Genomic DNA, 14,803 nt, shown 5'->3' with positions numbered 1-14,803 from the left:
CCTAGAGTTCTATCACTAGCTTGCCATTTCGGTAACTTTTCTAGTAACATGCCCATCTTTCAGTATATCTCCTTGCTTTGGATCTATGTAGGGTTGATGATTATAAGGCTGCGTTTGAGCGCAGGAGAAAGAGAGAAAGATAGTTTTGTTTTCCGCGCGCACACTTCCCGAACTACTAAACGGTGTGTTTTTTGTAAAAAAATTTCTATAGAAAAGTTATTTTAAAAAATCATATTAATCCATTTTTGAAGTTTAAAATAATTAATACTCAATTAATCATGTGCTAATGGCTCATCTTGTTTTACGTATCTTCCCAATCTCCTCAATCCCCTCCTTCTCAAACACACCCTAATGCTTTAAGGAGTCAAATATGACCTTTCACCAAAAAAAAGAAAAGAAAAGATAGCAAGGCAATGCATGCTATGCTTGGAAAAAAAGGGAGAATAGCTAATATAGTCCCTAAAGTTTCGCTCCTGGGTCATTTTAGTCCTTAATCTTTCATATTATCCAAACAAGTCCTTTAAATTTGTCATGTGGGCTAATATAGTTCTTGGTCCCACCAGAATCGCCATATGGACATGCCATGTCACCTTCCCATACAAAATCTATATGATTTGTCCAATTTACCCTTTGCATAGGAAGATAAAAAAACAAAAGGAAAAAAGTTACAAAAATATATGGTATATGTAAGAGAAAAAATATACCTCAGAAGGGTGAAAAAAAGAAGTATTTTTTTCCTATGGTTATGTCTAATTCACCCTTATATTTTTTTTATGATATATGTAAGGGTAGATTGGACAATTCATCATAGATTTTGCATGAATGATGATATAGCATATTCATATGATGATTTTGGTGGACCCAAAGACTATTCTAGGCCTTATGATAAAGTTTAAGGATTTCTTTGGACCATTTATAAGGTTAGGGACTAAACAGATCCTACAGAGAAACTTTAGGGACTAAAGTAGCTATTCTTAAAAAAAAAAAACACCCCCTTTTTCATTTGTTTACGGAGGAGTAATCTAAGCATGTCGCCGAGCCACACAATAAGTAGGCCACATGCCCGTGCTCCCACCCAAATCATGGTGCTTAGTTTGCGTGCTCCCTGCATTGCCCTTTCCCCTTTACATTACATGCAAGCAGCCATGAAAATATTACTTGTAGTACTAGTTACATGACTTGGTCGCTTTCCATTACCGGGATCGAGATCGTACTGATCAGCAGTACTCCTGTTGCTAATAGCGAGGCAGATTAGCATCGGTCGTATCGACGTATTGCATCTAACTCGGGGTGCTTAGATTAATTAAGCACAATCGTACTACGTACTGCTCCAGTAGATGGTTGGTTCTTGGATCTCGCACTGGATGGAGCATATGCGTATGCGTGTCTCCCGGTGTACGGACATGATATCTCCTGGTGAAGTGGTGATAGAGCTAGCAGTAGCTCTAAACATCCGGATCAAATGATCAAAATATGGGTTTTTGAGACGTTCTCATGCATTGAAAATATGATAAGCCATAGAAAAATTATGGATAAAACTTTTAATCATGTATTACGAATCTTTAAAACCTGAACAAACCTCCTATCTGATTTTCACAATAATAAGATATGTTTTATCTGATTTTAGATCACTAATGTTGTGCTTAGATCCAGGGGTGAAAAGTTTTGACGTGTGACATCGAATATACGGGCACACATTTGAAGTATTAAACATAGACTAATAACAAAACAAATTACAGATTCCGCATGTAAATTGCAAGACGAATTTATTAAGCATAATTAATTCGTCATTAGCAAATGTTTACTATAGCACCACATTGTTAGATCATGGAGCAATTAGGCTTAAAAGATTTGTCTCACAATTTACACACAATATGTATAATTAGTTTTTTTCCTATATTTAATACACTATACATTTGTTCAAATATTTGATATTCGATATGACATGGCGAAAAATTTTGCTAAATAGACCCTAACATGCGTACGGAGATTTTACTCCTACTACTCTTTATAAGTTCAGAAAGCATTAAAATCACCTTATAATGTATGAGTAACATATATCGCTACACGTGCTTGTCAGAGCCGCTCCATACACCAGCATTAATTTCTAGAGTATTTTTCTTCAAGTATATTAATTGGCCGGGAACGCGCATGCTTGCAAGACACGCAGATTTTTTTTATGTTGCAACTAATAACGAACATCGATCATAAATGCAAGTCAAGTTTTGGATTTTCTCCTCGCAAAATAGGAAAAATGTTTTGGCTTTCTTGGATCCACCACACACCGAATTTTAATTTGGTTTCAAAACAAATTACTCCCTCCGTTTCAAAATATTTGACACCGTTGACTTTTTAACACATGTTTGACCATTCGTCTTATTAAAAAAAATTATGAAATATATAAAACTATATGTGTACATGAAAGTATATTTAACAATAAATCAAATGATATGAAAAGAATAAATAATTGCTTAAATTTTTTGAATAAGACGAATGGTCAAACACGTACTTAAAAAGTCAACGGTGTCAAACATTTTAAAACTAAGGGAGTAAGTTTGTAAAATACAGGAGCATGATACTAATATATAACAATATAACACACACGCATTAATTAATCTGGTTTTGCTCATTAATTCTGTGTTAACCGTTTGTTTTAGATTTTTTTTCCGGACCATTTTCTTTGAACATACTATACTTATCATCTTAATTATGGGGGAAAATGACATATTGTATCGAGTATCGACATATATATTGCGCGTGCTTCATGCGTGACGGCCGGCATGTACATAAAAATAATTCGGATATGGCCCTACGTAGCCTTGGGATTGGGCCCACACCTGACAGTGGTCCAGGGAGAGAATTGGTTGAGAAAATACGTTGCCGGGCCCATGTGGTTATATTATGCTACAATGGAGGCAACGCGGGTTTTCATTATTATAATAAAAAATTAGTTTATTTGATATTGTAGAGTAGTTTCTATATAAAAAATTTTTACACGATACACAGTGTTTGACGGTTTGAAAACATACTAAAAAAATCGAGATAGAATCTACATCTTAATCAGAAAATAACGATATATAGGCCATGAAACCATAGTTTTTTTTTCCACTTAGGGACTGTTCATTTGAGCAAATGGTAGTGGTAACTTTCTTGTTATCCATTATCATGCTTACTAAACTGCTAAACAATTTTCTTTACAAAACTATGTATGTAGAAGTTTCTTTCCAAAACTCAATTGAACTTATTTTCTAAGTTTATAATAATTTGTACTCAATTAATCATATACTCCCTCCGTTTCAGGTTATATGACGTTTTGACTTTGGTAAGAGTCAAACTGTTTCAAGTTTGATTAAGTTTACTGACAAATATAGTAATATTTATAATACTAAATTAGTTTCATCACATGAATAATTGAATATATTTTTATAATAAATTTGTCTTAGGTTAAAAAGTTACTACTATTTTCTATAAATTTAGTTAAACTTAAAGTAGTTTGACTTTGACTAAAGTTGAAACGTCTTGTAACCTGAAACGGAGTACTAATGACTTGTTTCACAGCCAACAGCGGCCGAGAACACAGCCTAAAGGCATGGTGGACCTAGAAATTTCATAGAGCATAAAAACGTTCACAAAATGGCTAGATGTTGGGATCGTCAAACACTGATAATGCAATTTTCCCGTCCTTTGGCCGTGCCAACTAACCCGGGCAACTGCTCAAGGTCGCCATACATTGGATCGACTGCTGATTCGGGTGGTCTTACCATGAACTAGTACATACAATTGACACTCGAACTTATTGTTTCTTTTAACTTGTATTAGTTGAAATTAAACATGTATGATCGTGGAGTGATATATGTTATATTAATTCATCTTATTAAATATTTTTAGATTTATGATATATAAAACAAGAGGACATCCCTCGAGGGACAATCGGGCTATATTCGTTTGCAGAAGAAATATCTTGTTATCCGTTTGCACGCTTCTCGGACTGTTAAACAGTATAATATTATAGAAAAGTTGTTTCTAAAATCATATTAGTCCATTTTACAATTTTAAAAAATGACATATTAGGCTCTTCCTTTCTCCTCTTCTCAAGCACACCCTTAAACTTTCATGGTCTCACAAAAATGCACTATACTCATGATCTGGATCACACACTTAATTTCACATATTCACCCTACATTGGTGACTTAATTAAGGCAAGATCCAACTTAGTTTAAAGCTGAGTACTACTAAACTAACAAAACCTAATTATTAACACACTCCAACCTAGACAGCTTAAATCTGATCACCCCCAAAGCCCAAAGCTTAATCACCATCATCATCCAGCCCCCCACTTCATTCCTCTCACAATCATCAGTATCACCTCTATCTCTAGCTCCCCCTCTCTCTTCTCTCTCTAACCTTTTGCACCTGCCTGCAGTCTGTCTCCATAGAACTCTCTCTCTCTCTCTGGATCGCCACCTTTGCCATCATCATCACTGCCATCCTCTCCACGCCTGCTCCCCGCATCCATCCACCCCTCTTTACCCCACCATTGCCGCTGCTTCCCTCCTCCATCGCTCACTCGCCATGGCGGCGAGCTACTTAAGTAGAGCTCGAGCAACCCTACCTTGCTTCTTCTTGCCTCCTATCTAAGCTTCTCTTCGATCTTGTGTGACACACACATGGGCCTCGAGCTCGACCTGCTGTCCGCTCAGCTCCCGCCGATCCGCACCACGGCGGCGGCGGCGGCGGCGGAGATGCCGGAGTTCGAGGAGGTGGTGCTGTGCAGCACGCCGACGGCGGCGGCGAGCGTGCTGCGGGCGCCGTCGGTGTGCCCGCCGGCGCCGAGGAAGCCGCCGAGGCCAGCCGCCAAGAGGAGGAAGAAGGACGCTCGCTTTAGCCGCAGCTGCTACTGCTGCGGGCGGCGCCGCGGCGGGAGGGCGCCGGCGGCGGCGGCGTTCGTCGCCGTGCCGGACGATCTCGCCAAGGTGTTCGTCCCACGGCGGCCGGTGCCGTGCCGGCCGCCGCTGGACGGCAAGAAGATCGGCGTGCACGTCGTGGGCTGATCCATGTATCCACCATTGTTGGTCTCGTCTGAGCTTGAAGCTGTCCATGGCGAGTGGCCTAAAATACTCTGGCTATACGTACATACGTGCATGGCCATGGAGTGGTGTTGGTTGCTTGCAACGAGAGACGGTTTAGTTTAGTAATTAATTACTCCTAGTTTAGCTTAATTAGCTTACTTTAATCTAGTTTTTTTACTACAGGGGGTTATTTGAATAACAAACTGTAAATGTAGTTCATTATTATATCATTACCCCCTAGCTAGCTAGCTGACTGGATGTTCAGCTAATTCAGGTACCAATTGAATGGTCATCACTCATCACTCGATTGATCATGCCATTACTTACTTTGACAAGGAATATTGTGCTTGCATTGCATAATATATACTGTATGTGCAAAAGTTGAGCAATATTATTTCTTTCCTTACTTCATTTTGAGACCTCCTTTCGGGAATTTTACAGGGATTTAGTTCAATTTCTCAAAAAATAATTTCTCCATCCCAAGCGTGTGGCTCTAGCTTAGAGCTTAAACTAAAAAAAAAGCCAACTAAGACACCATTTGATTTAGGTTATTGAGTGGATTATTCTAGTAGATTATCTACTTATTTTATATATGGAATGTTTTAAATATTTTAAAAATTAACTTAACAAATAACTTAAAAACAAATGACCTTGGCAATGTATTAGAAGATAACTTTTTTGAGAAAACGAATTTTTCGAAACGTGTACTATTGCTTAGATCGCTTATTTTAAGTTAATTTGAAGTAAATAATCTGAAAAAATCGAAAATTGATTATTATTTTTTAATAATTCAGTAAATAATCTAAAATACCTCCCTTTCTCTCACTCTGCAAATTCATGAATGTTGCATGCTTATTAGTTAAATACTAGTAGATGCATGGTGCGAAATGAGCGTAACTCAACTAGTTAGATTTCTTTTGGTGGAATCAATCCATCCGGATTCAGGTCCTAGATTTGACCGGATGCTCGCTTTTACGACTATTTATTTTTTCAGTGGTAACCGACGTACATACCCGTCGGCAGCGGGACGTCCGTAATAACTTCGTTAATATCAAGAGATATCGACACAGTCGTCCGGAGATGCTAATAGGGAATGCAGGGTCAGCTGATTGAGAGGGAGATAGAGAGCAGGTAATGGCTGGAGGGGAAAGGAGAGTGTGCACTGTGCAGAGCTTCCAAAGGGTGACCCCCCCCTTGGTGTACCTGGCTGGTCCTTTTGATACCTAAAAAGGGATGCATATATGCATGAGGCAGAGAGCAATCCATGCAGAGGAGAGGAGAGGAGGCATGCAGCAGTGGCAGAACATACTACTCCAGATCTGGGGAGGAAAGCTGCATGGTTAATGCCACTCAGATCTGAAAATTTTGTGTGTGTGGGGCCGGGCCATTGCAATTTGCAAGAGGGGATTCAATGATACTGTCCATGGTGAACTAACAGTACTGCTGCTGTCCCTGCATTTCTCCCTGGACAATAAGCTAGCGGGTGGCAGAAAAGATGAGCGGCAGGCTTCCAACCCCATCATATATGTCCCTAAAAATGCTGCCATTTAAGTCCACATGGTCCATCTGATCATGATTATATAAAAGTTGTTTTAGTTAAATTGCAAGGTGTATTTTTATTTTTTAATAGAAGTTTTTATTGCTAATTAAACTGTGGCTAATAGTTTGTCGTCAAATATATTCTCAATAGTTTCATATGCACACATAAGAAGGTTAATTAGAGATGCACTTGATAGTACAGTGGTAAGTAATGTGTGATTTCAACCTCAAGATCTCGGGTTCAATCTTCAACCAGCTATAAACTTCATGTCTCGGAATTAACACGATATTCTCTTTTCTCATATTTTTATAAAGATAAAATATTGATTCTCCTATCTTCTAAGCCTCTCATCATTTGGTAGTTTATCAACCACAGTCACAGATAAAATTTAAACTTGAAACTTAATTTCTGAAGTTGATTTTTGGATATATATTTTTTAATTGTGGTCTATTTTTTAGAATTGGCTTTTAAATTTCTGATATTAATATAGGTATAAAGTTATTGTCAATAAAAATTGCTTTGTCTTTTTCTTTTTCACGGTTTATCTATAAATGTGTGTAAGAACATGGAGTACAACAGTTCAGACGACCATCACCTACATTATGTCTTCACATTTATGGCCTACGTGGGCGCGTAGTTGAGGTTTAATGTGCTTCAGTTCAGCTTGATCAAACAGCACACGTAGTATTAATTGGACGCCCACTCGCGTATGCACGCACGCATGTACTCTCCATAAAAAAAAGTAAATATAATACAAGACATGATGTATCCTATGAATTTAGATAAATAGTTATCTCGTTCTATAAAAAACAAATATAATACGATATATCATTATGAATTTAGATAAACAGCTAATCTAGATTTATAATTAATATTACTATAATGTATCAGACAATATCATATCTTATACCAGATTTTTTTTATGGGGCGGAAGAGTGCCCCCCACCCAATTAATATGGTATTTTTGTACATTTTCTGCGAAGAGGCATATGCAAGAGGGCAGCTAGCTAGCAACAATTTTTGCCGTGGCTAATAAGTAAAGCCATTTCCCTTTGCGGCCTCCCTTTTTTTACTTCCTTTTCTTGCATGCCCACTATAGACTACACCATCAACCTTTTACTAGTTCTACATTCTTACACACCTAGCACCAATAATAATGATGCTGGTTTTACCTTTTCATTTTTATTTTCAAAGAGAAAATGAAGCAAACATGCACTTGAGAGCTAGCTTTGCTCTCATTGTACTTTAGTTAGGACAAATAAGAAGTATAAACCATGCACTTTCTAGGTATCTTAGGTTTATTACATCTTATTGTGTGCAAGTTATTGTGTCCAAGCACCACCTAATGACATGGCTACATCATAATGGAAATATTGTAATGCCTAGGGCCCTCCCACGACGATGCATGTTTGAAGCAAATGTATTGTATTAATAATTCCCTATCTTCTAAAGAAAAGAAATACGAAAGCAAATACTCAGAATACCAACTATATTGCAGCCTTGCCGTGACAGACCAAACTGCTCCTGGCAGGCTAGCATAGCAGGCCATGCTAGACATGGTTGAAAAGGAAAAGGAATAAGTTCACATTAGGTCTCTTATCTTGACGTCGAGTTTGAATCACATGCTTGAATTGTAACACCAGATGTAACGTTTACCTCAACTTATAAAATCGGATCACTCGAGGTCCTAGGACAGTATTTTGTCAGGTTTTAGCTAACATGGTGAGTTGAATACAGTCAACCCAGCCGAGTTAGCATGGGACCCACATGTCAGTGGCTAAGTCTTCTTCCATCTCTCTTCACCTATCCTCCCCATCTTCTCCAAAGCGACAACCGATACAGTAAAGGGTAGCACGTGGCGGGAAGAAGGGCATCGGCCGATGGGAGAGGAGCTAGGGGGCTCCGCTTGTTCGTCCCTGAGCTCGATTTAATGATAGCCGACCTTCTCACCTTCTTCCGCTTCATCAAGTTACGGGCGGAGCACGTGAAAGCCGTTAGGCTTCTTGTTTGGGGAGTCCATGGGCGGGGCCATCTACCTTCTCATTCACCTCTGCACATCGTCGGAGGAGTGGGCCGGCCAGCACGTCCTGGTGGTGCCCCATGTGCGAGTTCTTCACCTTCGTTGCATGGTTCGCGCCGACACTCCCCATCATGCCCATTTTCGACCTCACCGAGAAGTCCGCCAAGGCACCGACCAAGTGCCTTAGCTGTATGCAACCCAATGTACTACAACAACTGGCCATGGATTGGGTCTTTGGTGCAGACCGCAGGGCACCCCCTTGGAGAATATGGGGAAAAGAGAGGGGAGATGGGAAGAGAGGAAGAGGAAAGCGCCGGCCGTTTACATGTGGGGTTTGTTGTTGGCTCCGCCAGGTTAAACATGGTCAATTATCCATGTTAACCACAATCTAGTACAATACTGCTCTAGAACCTCAATTACACCAGTTTTACAAGTTGAGGAGCACGTTATAACTGATATTGTCGTTCAAGAACACCATTCAAACTTAACGTCATGAGGAGCCAAGAAATGAACTTAGAAAAAAAAGAACACAACGCCCAAATATTTTCCTCGTAGGCCGAACAATCTAGCCCAACCAGGGCCCAAATATATTCCTTCATGGGCCGAAAAATATAGGCCCAGCATCCACTGGCCACAGCCCAACCAGGCAGGTTGACCCGTACACACACGACGTCCACCAACACCAAAGCCGCCGCTTGTTTTCTCGCCCTCCTCCTCTCGTCTTCTCCTCCACCTTGCTTGTACCCGCATCCACCTCCTCACCCTTTTTCTCTCTCATCAATCTCTCTCTCTCCACATCCATCCAACCCTACCCACACCCACGCGACCAAACCCTCGGCGCGGCGGCGGCGGCGGCGAGGAGGCGAGGAGGAGGCGTAGCAGCCGCCGCGTTGGCAAGCGCCAGGTGCGGGCGGATCGGATCCGGGGGGCGGAGCGGAGGTGTGGTGGTGGGGGGGAGCTATGGCGTACGTGGACCACGCCTTCTCCATCTCCGACGAGGACGACCTCGTCGGCGGCGCCGTGGGGGGCCCCCGCGGCGCGCCCGTCAAGGAGATCGCCTTCGCGGCCGCGCTCCTCGCGTTCGGCGCGCTCGGCGCCATCGGTGGCGTCCTCATGGCCGCCAACAACGTCGGCGGCGACCGCGCGCACGGTGAGCGCCCTCCTCTTAATTCGCGCGTCTAGGGCCTGGGCTTCCATACAATTTCCCCCCAATTGATGCTGTGGTAGTAGAGATCTTGCGGGATTCTAGCTTGGGGGGTGTGGTTTGGCTTCAGTGCATTGGGTTGTGAGGATGAAATTAAGGGGGTTATTGTTTGACTGCGCAATCATCCATTTTGGTAATTTCTCAGAGGAAATTTATTATTATTAGTAATTTACTTCTGGTATTCTCATTTGATTTTGACTTGGTCAACCACATGCATTTTACTACAGCTGGGTGGCAATTGGGGGAAATAATGTACTTTATGTATGCATTGCAATTTGGTGACAGTTCGTAGAACATACATTTATTTTAATGCTACTAGTTTGTTGTCAATTACATTCATTCATGTATCAAGTTTTTGTAATATACTGGCATTTTATATCCAAAAGCTCCAGATAGCAATCACTGGAAGCAACAGGGCTTGACTGCTGGAGTAGTGTTTAAGATTCGAATGGGTTCTCTAGTTTGACAACTTTATAGGCTAAAAAAACTTTTAACATTTTTAAGTGGGTGGGCACAAAGTGATTCAGTCATCAAGTTTTATGTTTGGTAACATAACATTTGTTTAGCATACAATAGGTAGGGTTCCCCTTGCATAGAAGATAGAACCTTTGCTGTTGAAACTTTATTCTTTCTTTACCTGAAGCCATTTCCCTTTTGTTGGAACAGGAATCTTCTTCATGATTCTGGGTATTGTGATGTTCATCCCTGGGTTCTACTACACAAGAATTGCCTACTATGCTTACAAAGGGTACAAGGGCTTCTCGTTTTCGAACATCCCGCCGATCTAAAGAAAGAGGTGTATCATACGCCGACTTGGTTCATCTCATCACGTCCAATGGCGAACACCATTTCTCATTTTCATCTTGTCTATTTCTTCTTCTGCTGCCCCCCTTTGTAGGATGAACTTCTAGACATGTACATATAAAATGCTACTCCCATAATGTATCATTATGGTGTGGTGAGCTGAAAGGTTGTCCATTGTGTGATTATGTTGGGTTACTATGACACATGTCTGATAAGAACTTTATGATGTTGTGTTGCTCTCATGCTGTCTGCTGTTTGTGTTAAGATAACTGAAGTTACCGCACTGTCATGACAGTTTGGTCCCCTTATCAGATAAGAACACCATTGTGTGAATAAACGTTCCGTTAGCTTTGGTGTTTCGCTCATTTTACTGTTGATTTACCTTCAGTTGTTTTGTATCTGTCAACTGCTGTTCTGGAACTGTGGTCTGTTGTGCCTGATGTGTTTTACTGCAAAAAGTTGCACCTTACTCGTCTTTGGAATTCAGTGGATTCTTCTCTTGTGTCGATCTCTGATAATCTCAAATCCACAAATGAAACCGTAGAATGATCCGAGTAATGTTGACACAGAAAAGTGGCAGGACAACCTCAAATCAACAGACAATGGCAGGTGAAAGACGATCTAAACAATGCCTTGCTTTAGTTACTACTATTACGAAAATAGAAAATAGGGTTAACGCTTAGAGATTTCAGTTTTTTTAACGAACTTACAGATTTCAAGTTTGAACTTTAATAATGGTTTAACGCGAGAATAAAGAATTGTTTCATTCGCTTGATGAACTATGGAGCCGTGTACAGTACTCGTCCATGCTAAGGGTGAGTTCGAATATCGAGAAGATTGGAAAGATATGCAAAAAAAAGATAAGCTATTAGAATATGATTAATTAAGTATTAACTACTTTAAAGTGTAAAAATAGATTAATATGATTTTTTAAAAAAAAATTGCAAAAAACGCATCGATGTGCTATCTCACTCATCATTGTCCATGGAACGAACGCACCCTAACTCCCTAAGTGTCCATCCGATCAACAAGAAATATTTTTAAGATGGGCATATTTTATATGGAGTACCCATTGTCCATTAGAGTTTTACAGAAATCATCCGCCTAGATTAGTCCCTCAGTTGCACAAGTTTTTTCGATCCGCAGTGACTGACAGCAAAAACAAGCAATCGATTGAAACACCAAAGCGAGCGAATTAATGAAAAACCGGACAGATCTATGGGATACAGATACAATATTTCCGCTTGAAATTTGGATGGATCTAGAAAGGAAACACCCAATCGTGTTAGCGGCCTGCGTCTCTCTCGGCACTTCTGCAAAGGGTGGCTCGCCCATGGAATAGATCGGCAGAGCACCCGTTCGTCTGAGAGCCGTCCAAAACATACAAATCACCATACAAAAAAACAGCAAGAACTGAAGAAAAGAAGGCGATGTTTTCGATTGGGGGATGATTTGGGTTTGTGGCCAGGTATTGTGGCTTGGAACTAAAGAAGATGGATCTCCAAACAATCTTCTCCTGGCTTAGGCATCGATCTGGGCTCCAAGCGGCAGACAGGGCACCATTGAAACGGCGCCTGCTGTTGACTCATAATATAGAGCCCTATTATTCTCACCACCAAATCATTTGCATCCCAAACACGATTCAAAAACTATATCAACGATGCGATGAATTGAAATCTTCAAACAAACAAAATGGAAGCAAAAGCAAATCAATCGTTCAACGAGAAAAAAAAAAGAGAGAAAAACACGGAAGCAATTACCACTCGGAGAGGAAATCAAGAAGGAAAACCAAGCGACCGAGATCTGAATGCGCTTGTGCTGCGGCGGCGGCGAGAGACAGGTGGGACTGATGGGTTTAGGGTTCTGAAGCGCCCCGTGTTTTATAGACGCCTTCCTCGATGTCCAGCCTATAAGAGTATGACACGTGTCCCGTGCAAATCTGTCTCTTCCTGGGCCGAGGCCCAAGCCCAACAACAAATTGGTTGGATACTGATTATTTGTATATTTATTTATTATTTATTTTTGTGTAAAAACGTAGTATACGTGATTATCACGTTTCACGTACGCGTAAAAATCGTTATCCCATCCGAATACGATTTACTAGCATAATATAACGGTATATCTCGAGGTATAAATACTCTCTACAGGGGCGTATATATACGTACACATACGTACGCGCGTCGATCGCCGCCATGGCTAAGAAGAAGGACAGCGACGACGTCGCCGCGGTGTACACCGCCGTCATGGACCACGTCGTCGGCGAGGTCCACGGCGACCTCGTCGCCCAGGGCGTCGGCGACGGCGTTGAGCTGGCCGGCGTCCTCGCGGCGGTCCGCGCTCGCTGGGAGGCCAAGCTGGCGCGGCGGCGCGGCGGCGCCGCCCTGGATGGCGACGGCGACGGCGACGGCGCGCCGCCGGAGTACAAGCCGGCGGCCGGCGGCGGCTACTGTTGCGATGCGCCTAGCAGTGGCCCGCATCATCACGATGCAGTCGTTAAGGAAGAGGAGGAGGTAGCCGCAGCCGTCGACGACGACGGCGCTTTCTTCCCGGCGGCGGCGGCGGCGCCGGAGACGTCGAACGACGGCGCCGCTTCTCGGGCGGTGGTCAGGCGTGATCTTCTTGGCACGCTTGGCGCGAAACGCAAGAGGGATACGTGTAACTAACAACGTGCATGGAACTGCTCGAATTTGTGATAAATTTGTAACACTGGCAGTTTGTGATCTATACTCCTGCGTTTCTGATTACAAGTTGTTTTTGACTTTTGGTTAAATTCAAATTATATCAAGTTTGATCAGGTTTATAGAAAAAATATTTTTTAATCCAAGACAAACATATTATGAAAACATATTCGATTATTGATTTAATGAAACTAATTTGATGTTGTAAATAAATAATATTATATTTGTCTATAAACTTAGTCAAACATAAAGTTGTTTGATTTTCACTAAAGTTAAAATGACTTATAATCTAAAACGGATGGGGTACTACCAATGTTGTGTATGGAGAATTACTAACTGCAGTACTATAAGATAGGTGGAGGAAGAAATTATTCGTAATTTATTTGATAGGATTGGGAAGGAAAAAAAATCATCGGATTTGCTCTTCAGTCGGAATATTCGAAGCCGTTCAGAAACAGGTTTTTTTTAAAGAAAAAGGCCATCGGAATATTTGAACTTCACTAAAGAGATTGAAATTGGCAGTTCAGAAAAGAAAACGATATTGAAATTAGAGAAAATTTGGGAAGTAGTCAAGTAGAAGAGGTTTTACAGTTAGGGGAGCGAGGAGAGATCTGTACTGTACGGTTGAATTTTAGGTCTGATGCATGGTCAGCAAATGACTGAATTCATTCTTCTAATGACTTCTATACGTGATCAACAATTGAGCATCATAGATGCTCCCTTTCTTCACCTGCTTGGCAGATTACTTTTCAGTTACTCCCTCCGTTTCAGATTATAAGATGTTTTGGCTTTAGTCAAAGTCAAACTACTATAAATTTAACTAACTCTATAGAAAAAAAATAGTAATATTTACAACACCAGCATAGTTTCATTAAATCTATAATTGAATAATTTTTTATAATATATTTGTCTTGGGTTAAAAATATTACTACTTTTTCTATAAAATTAGTCAAACTTAAAATAGTTTGACTTTAACCAAACGTTTTAAAATAGTTTGACTTTGACCAAAGTTAAAACGTTTTATAACCTGAAACGGAGGGAGTACATAATTTACACTTTGGAGTTAATTTTGTACCACATGAGAGTTATTTACAGATTTACAGACATTGTTTGATGATATTGCTTGCTGAACAACTAGTGGTTGTGGGCCTAGCTAGCTAGTATGCTATTCACATCCTATCTCAATTGTGTATAATTGAGCTAAAAAAAATTGTTGCGTATACGAAAAATTCGTAGCTGGGCCCATCCAATGGAATCTGTCTAAGCTAAGGCCCATCCAATGGAATTTGTCTAGGGAAAAATTCCTGAACTTGGCCACTTCAGTTGTTCAGTTCTTCAGGATAATAATGAGCTATGGTCCGGTGAACTTATCATACAACTTCTGTAAAAAATGTAGAATTTCATTTAGCAATTTGTACATTGCAACTCCTTTGGTTCAGATGACTGATCTACTTTCACAGTAATTTTTTTTTATACGATTACTTTTGC

At 40.7% G+C, this 14,803-nt stretch overlaps 1 protein-coding gene across 1 annotated transcript; it reads left to right on the top strand.

Annotated features, from left to right (window-relative positions):
• Positions 1-9,360: 9,360 nt before the first annotated feature.
• On the top strand, positions 9,361-11,002 carry LOC4328479 (uncharacterized). Its single transcript, XM_015772219.3, has 2 exons — positions 9,361-9,779; positions 10,500-11,002. Exons 1-2 carry the CDS (start codon positions 9,590-9,592, stop codon positions 10,619-10,621), a joined length of 312 nt encoding a protein of 103 aa, XP_015627705.1. The 5' UTR covers positions 9,361-9,589; the 3' UTR covers positions 10,622-11,002.
• Positions 11,003-14,803: the final 3,801 nt, after the last annotated feature.

Source organism: Oryza sativa, chromosome 2 (genome assembly GCF_034140825.1).
Source record: "Oryza sativa Japonica Group chromosome 2, ASM3414082v1".
NCBI lineage: Eukaryota > Viridiplantae > Streptophyta > Magnoliopsida > Poales > Poaceae > Oryza > Oryza sativa.
The sequence above is the reverse complement of the archived record's forward strand: the minus strand, read 5'-3'. Positions and strand labels throughout refer to the sequence as shown.

Bases quoted from the DNA above. Each gene is read 5' to 3' on its own strand.
- LOC4328479 (XM_015772219.3), top strand. From the start codon at position 9,590: ATGGCGTACGTGGACCACGCCTTCTCCATCTCCGACGAGGACGACCTC. The intron at 9,780-10,499 runs GTGAGCGCCCTC...TTGTTGGAACAG, and splicing joins CGGCGGCGACCGCGCGCACG to GAATCTTCTTCATGATTCTG.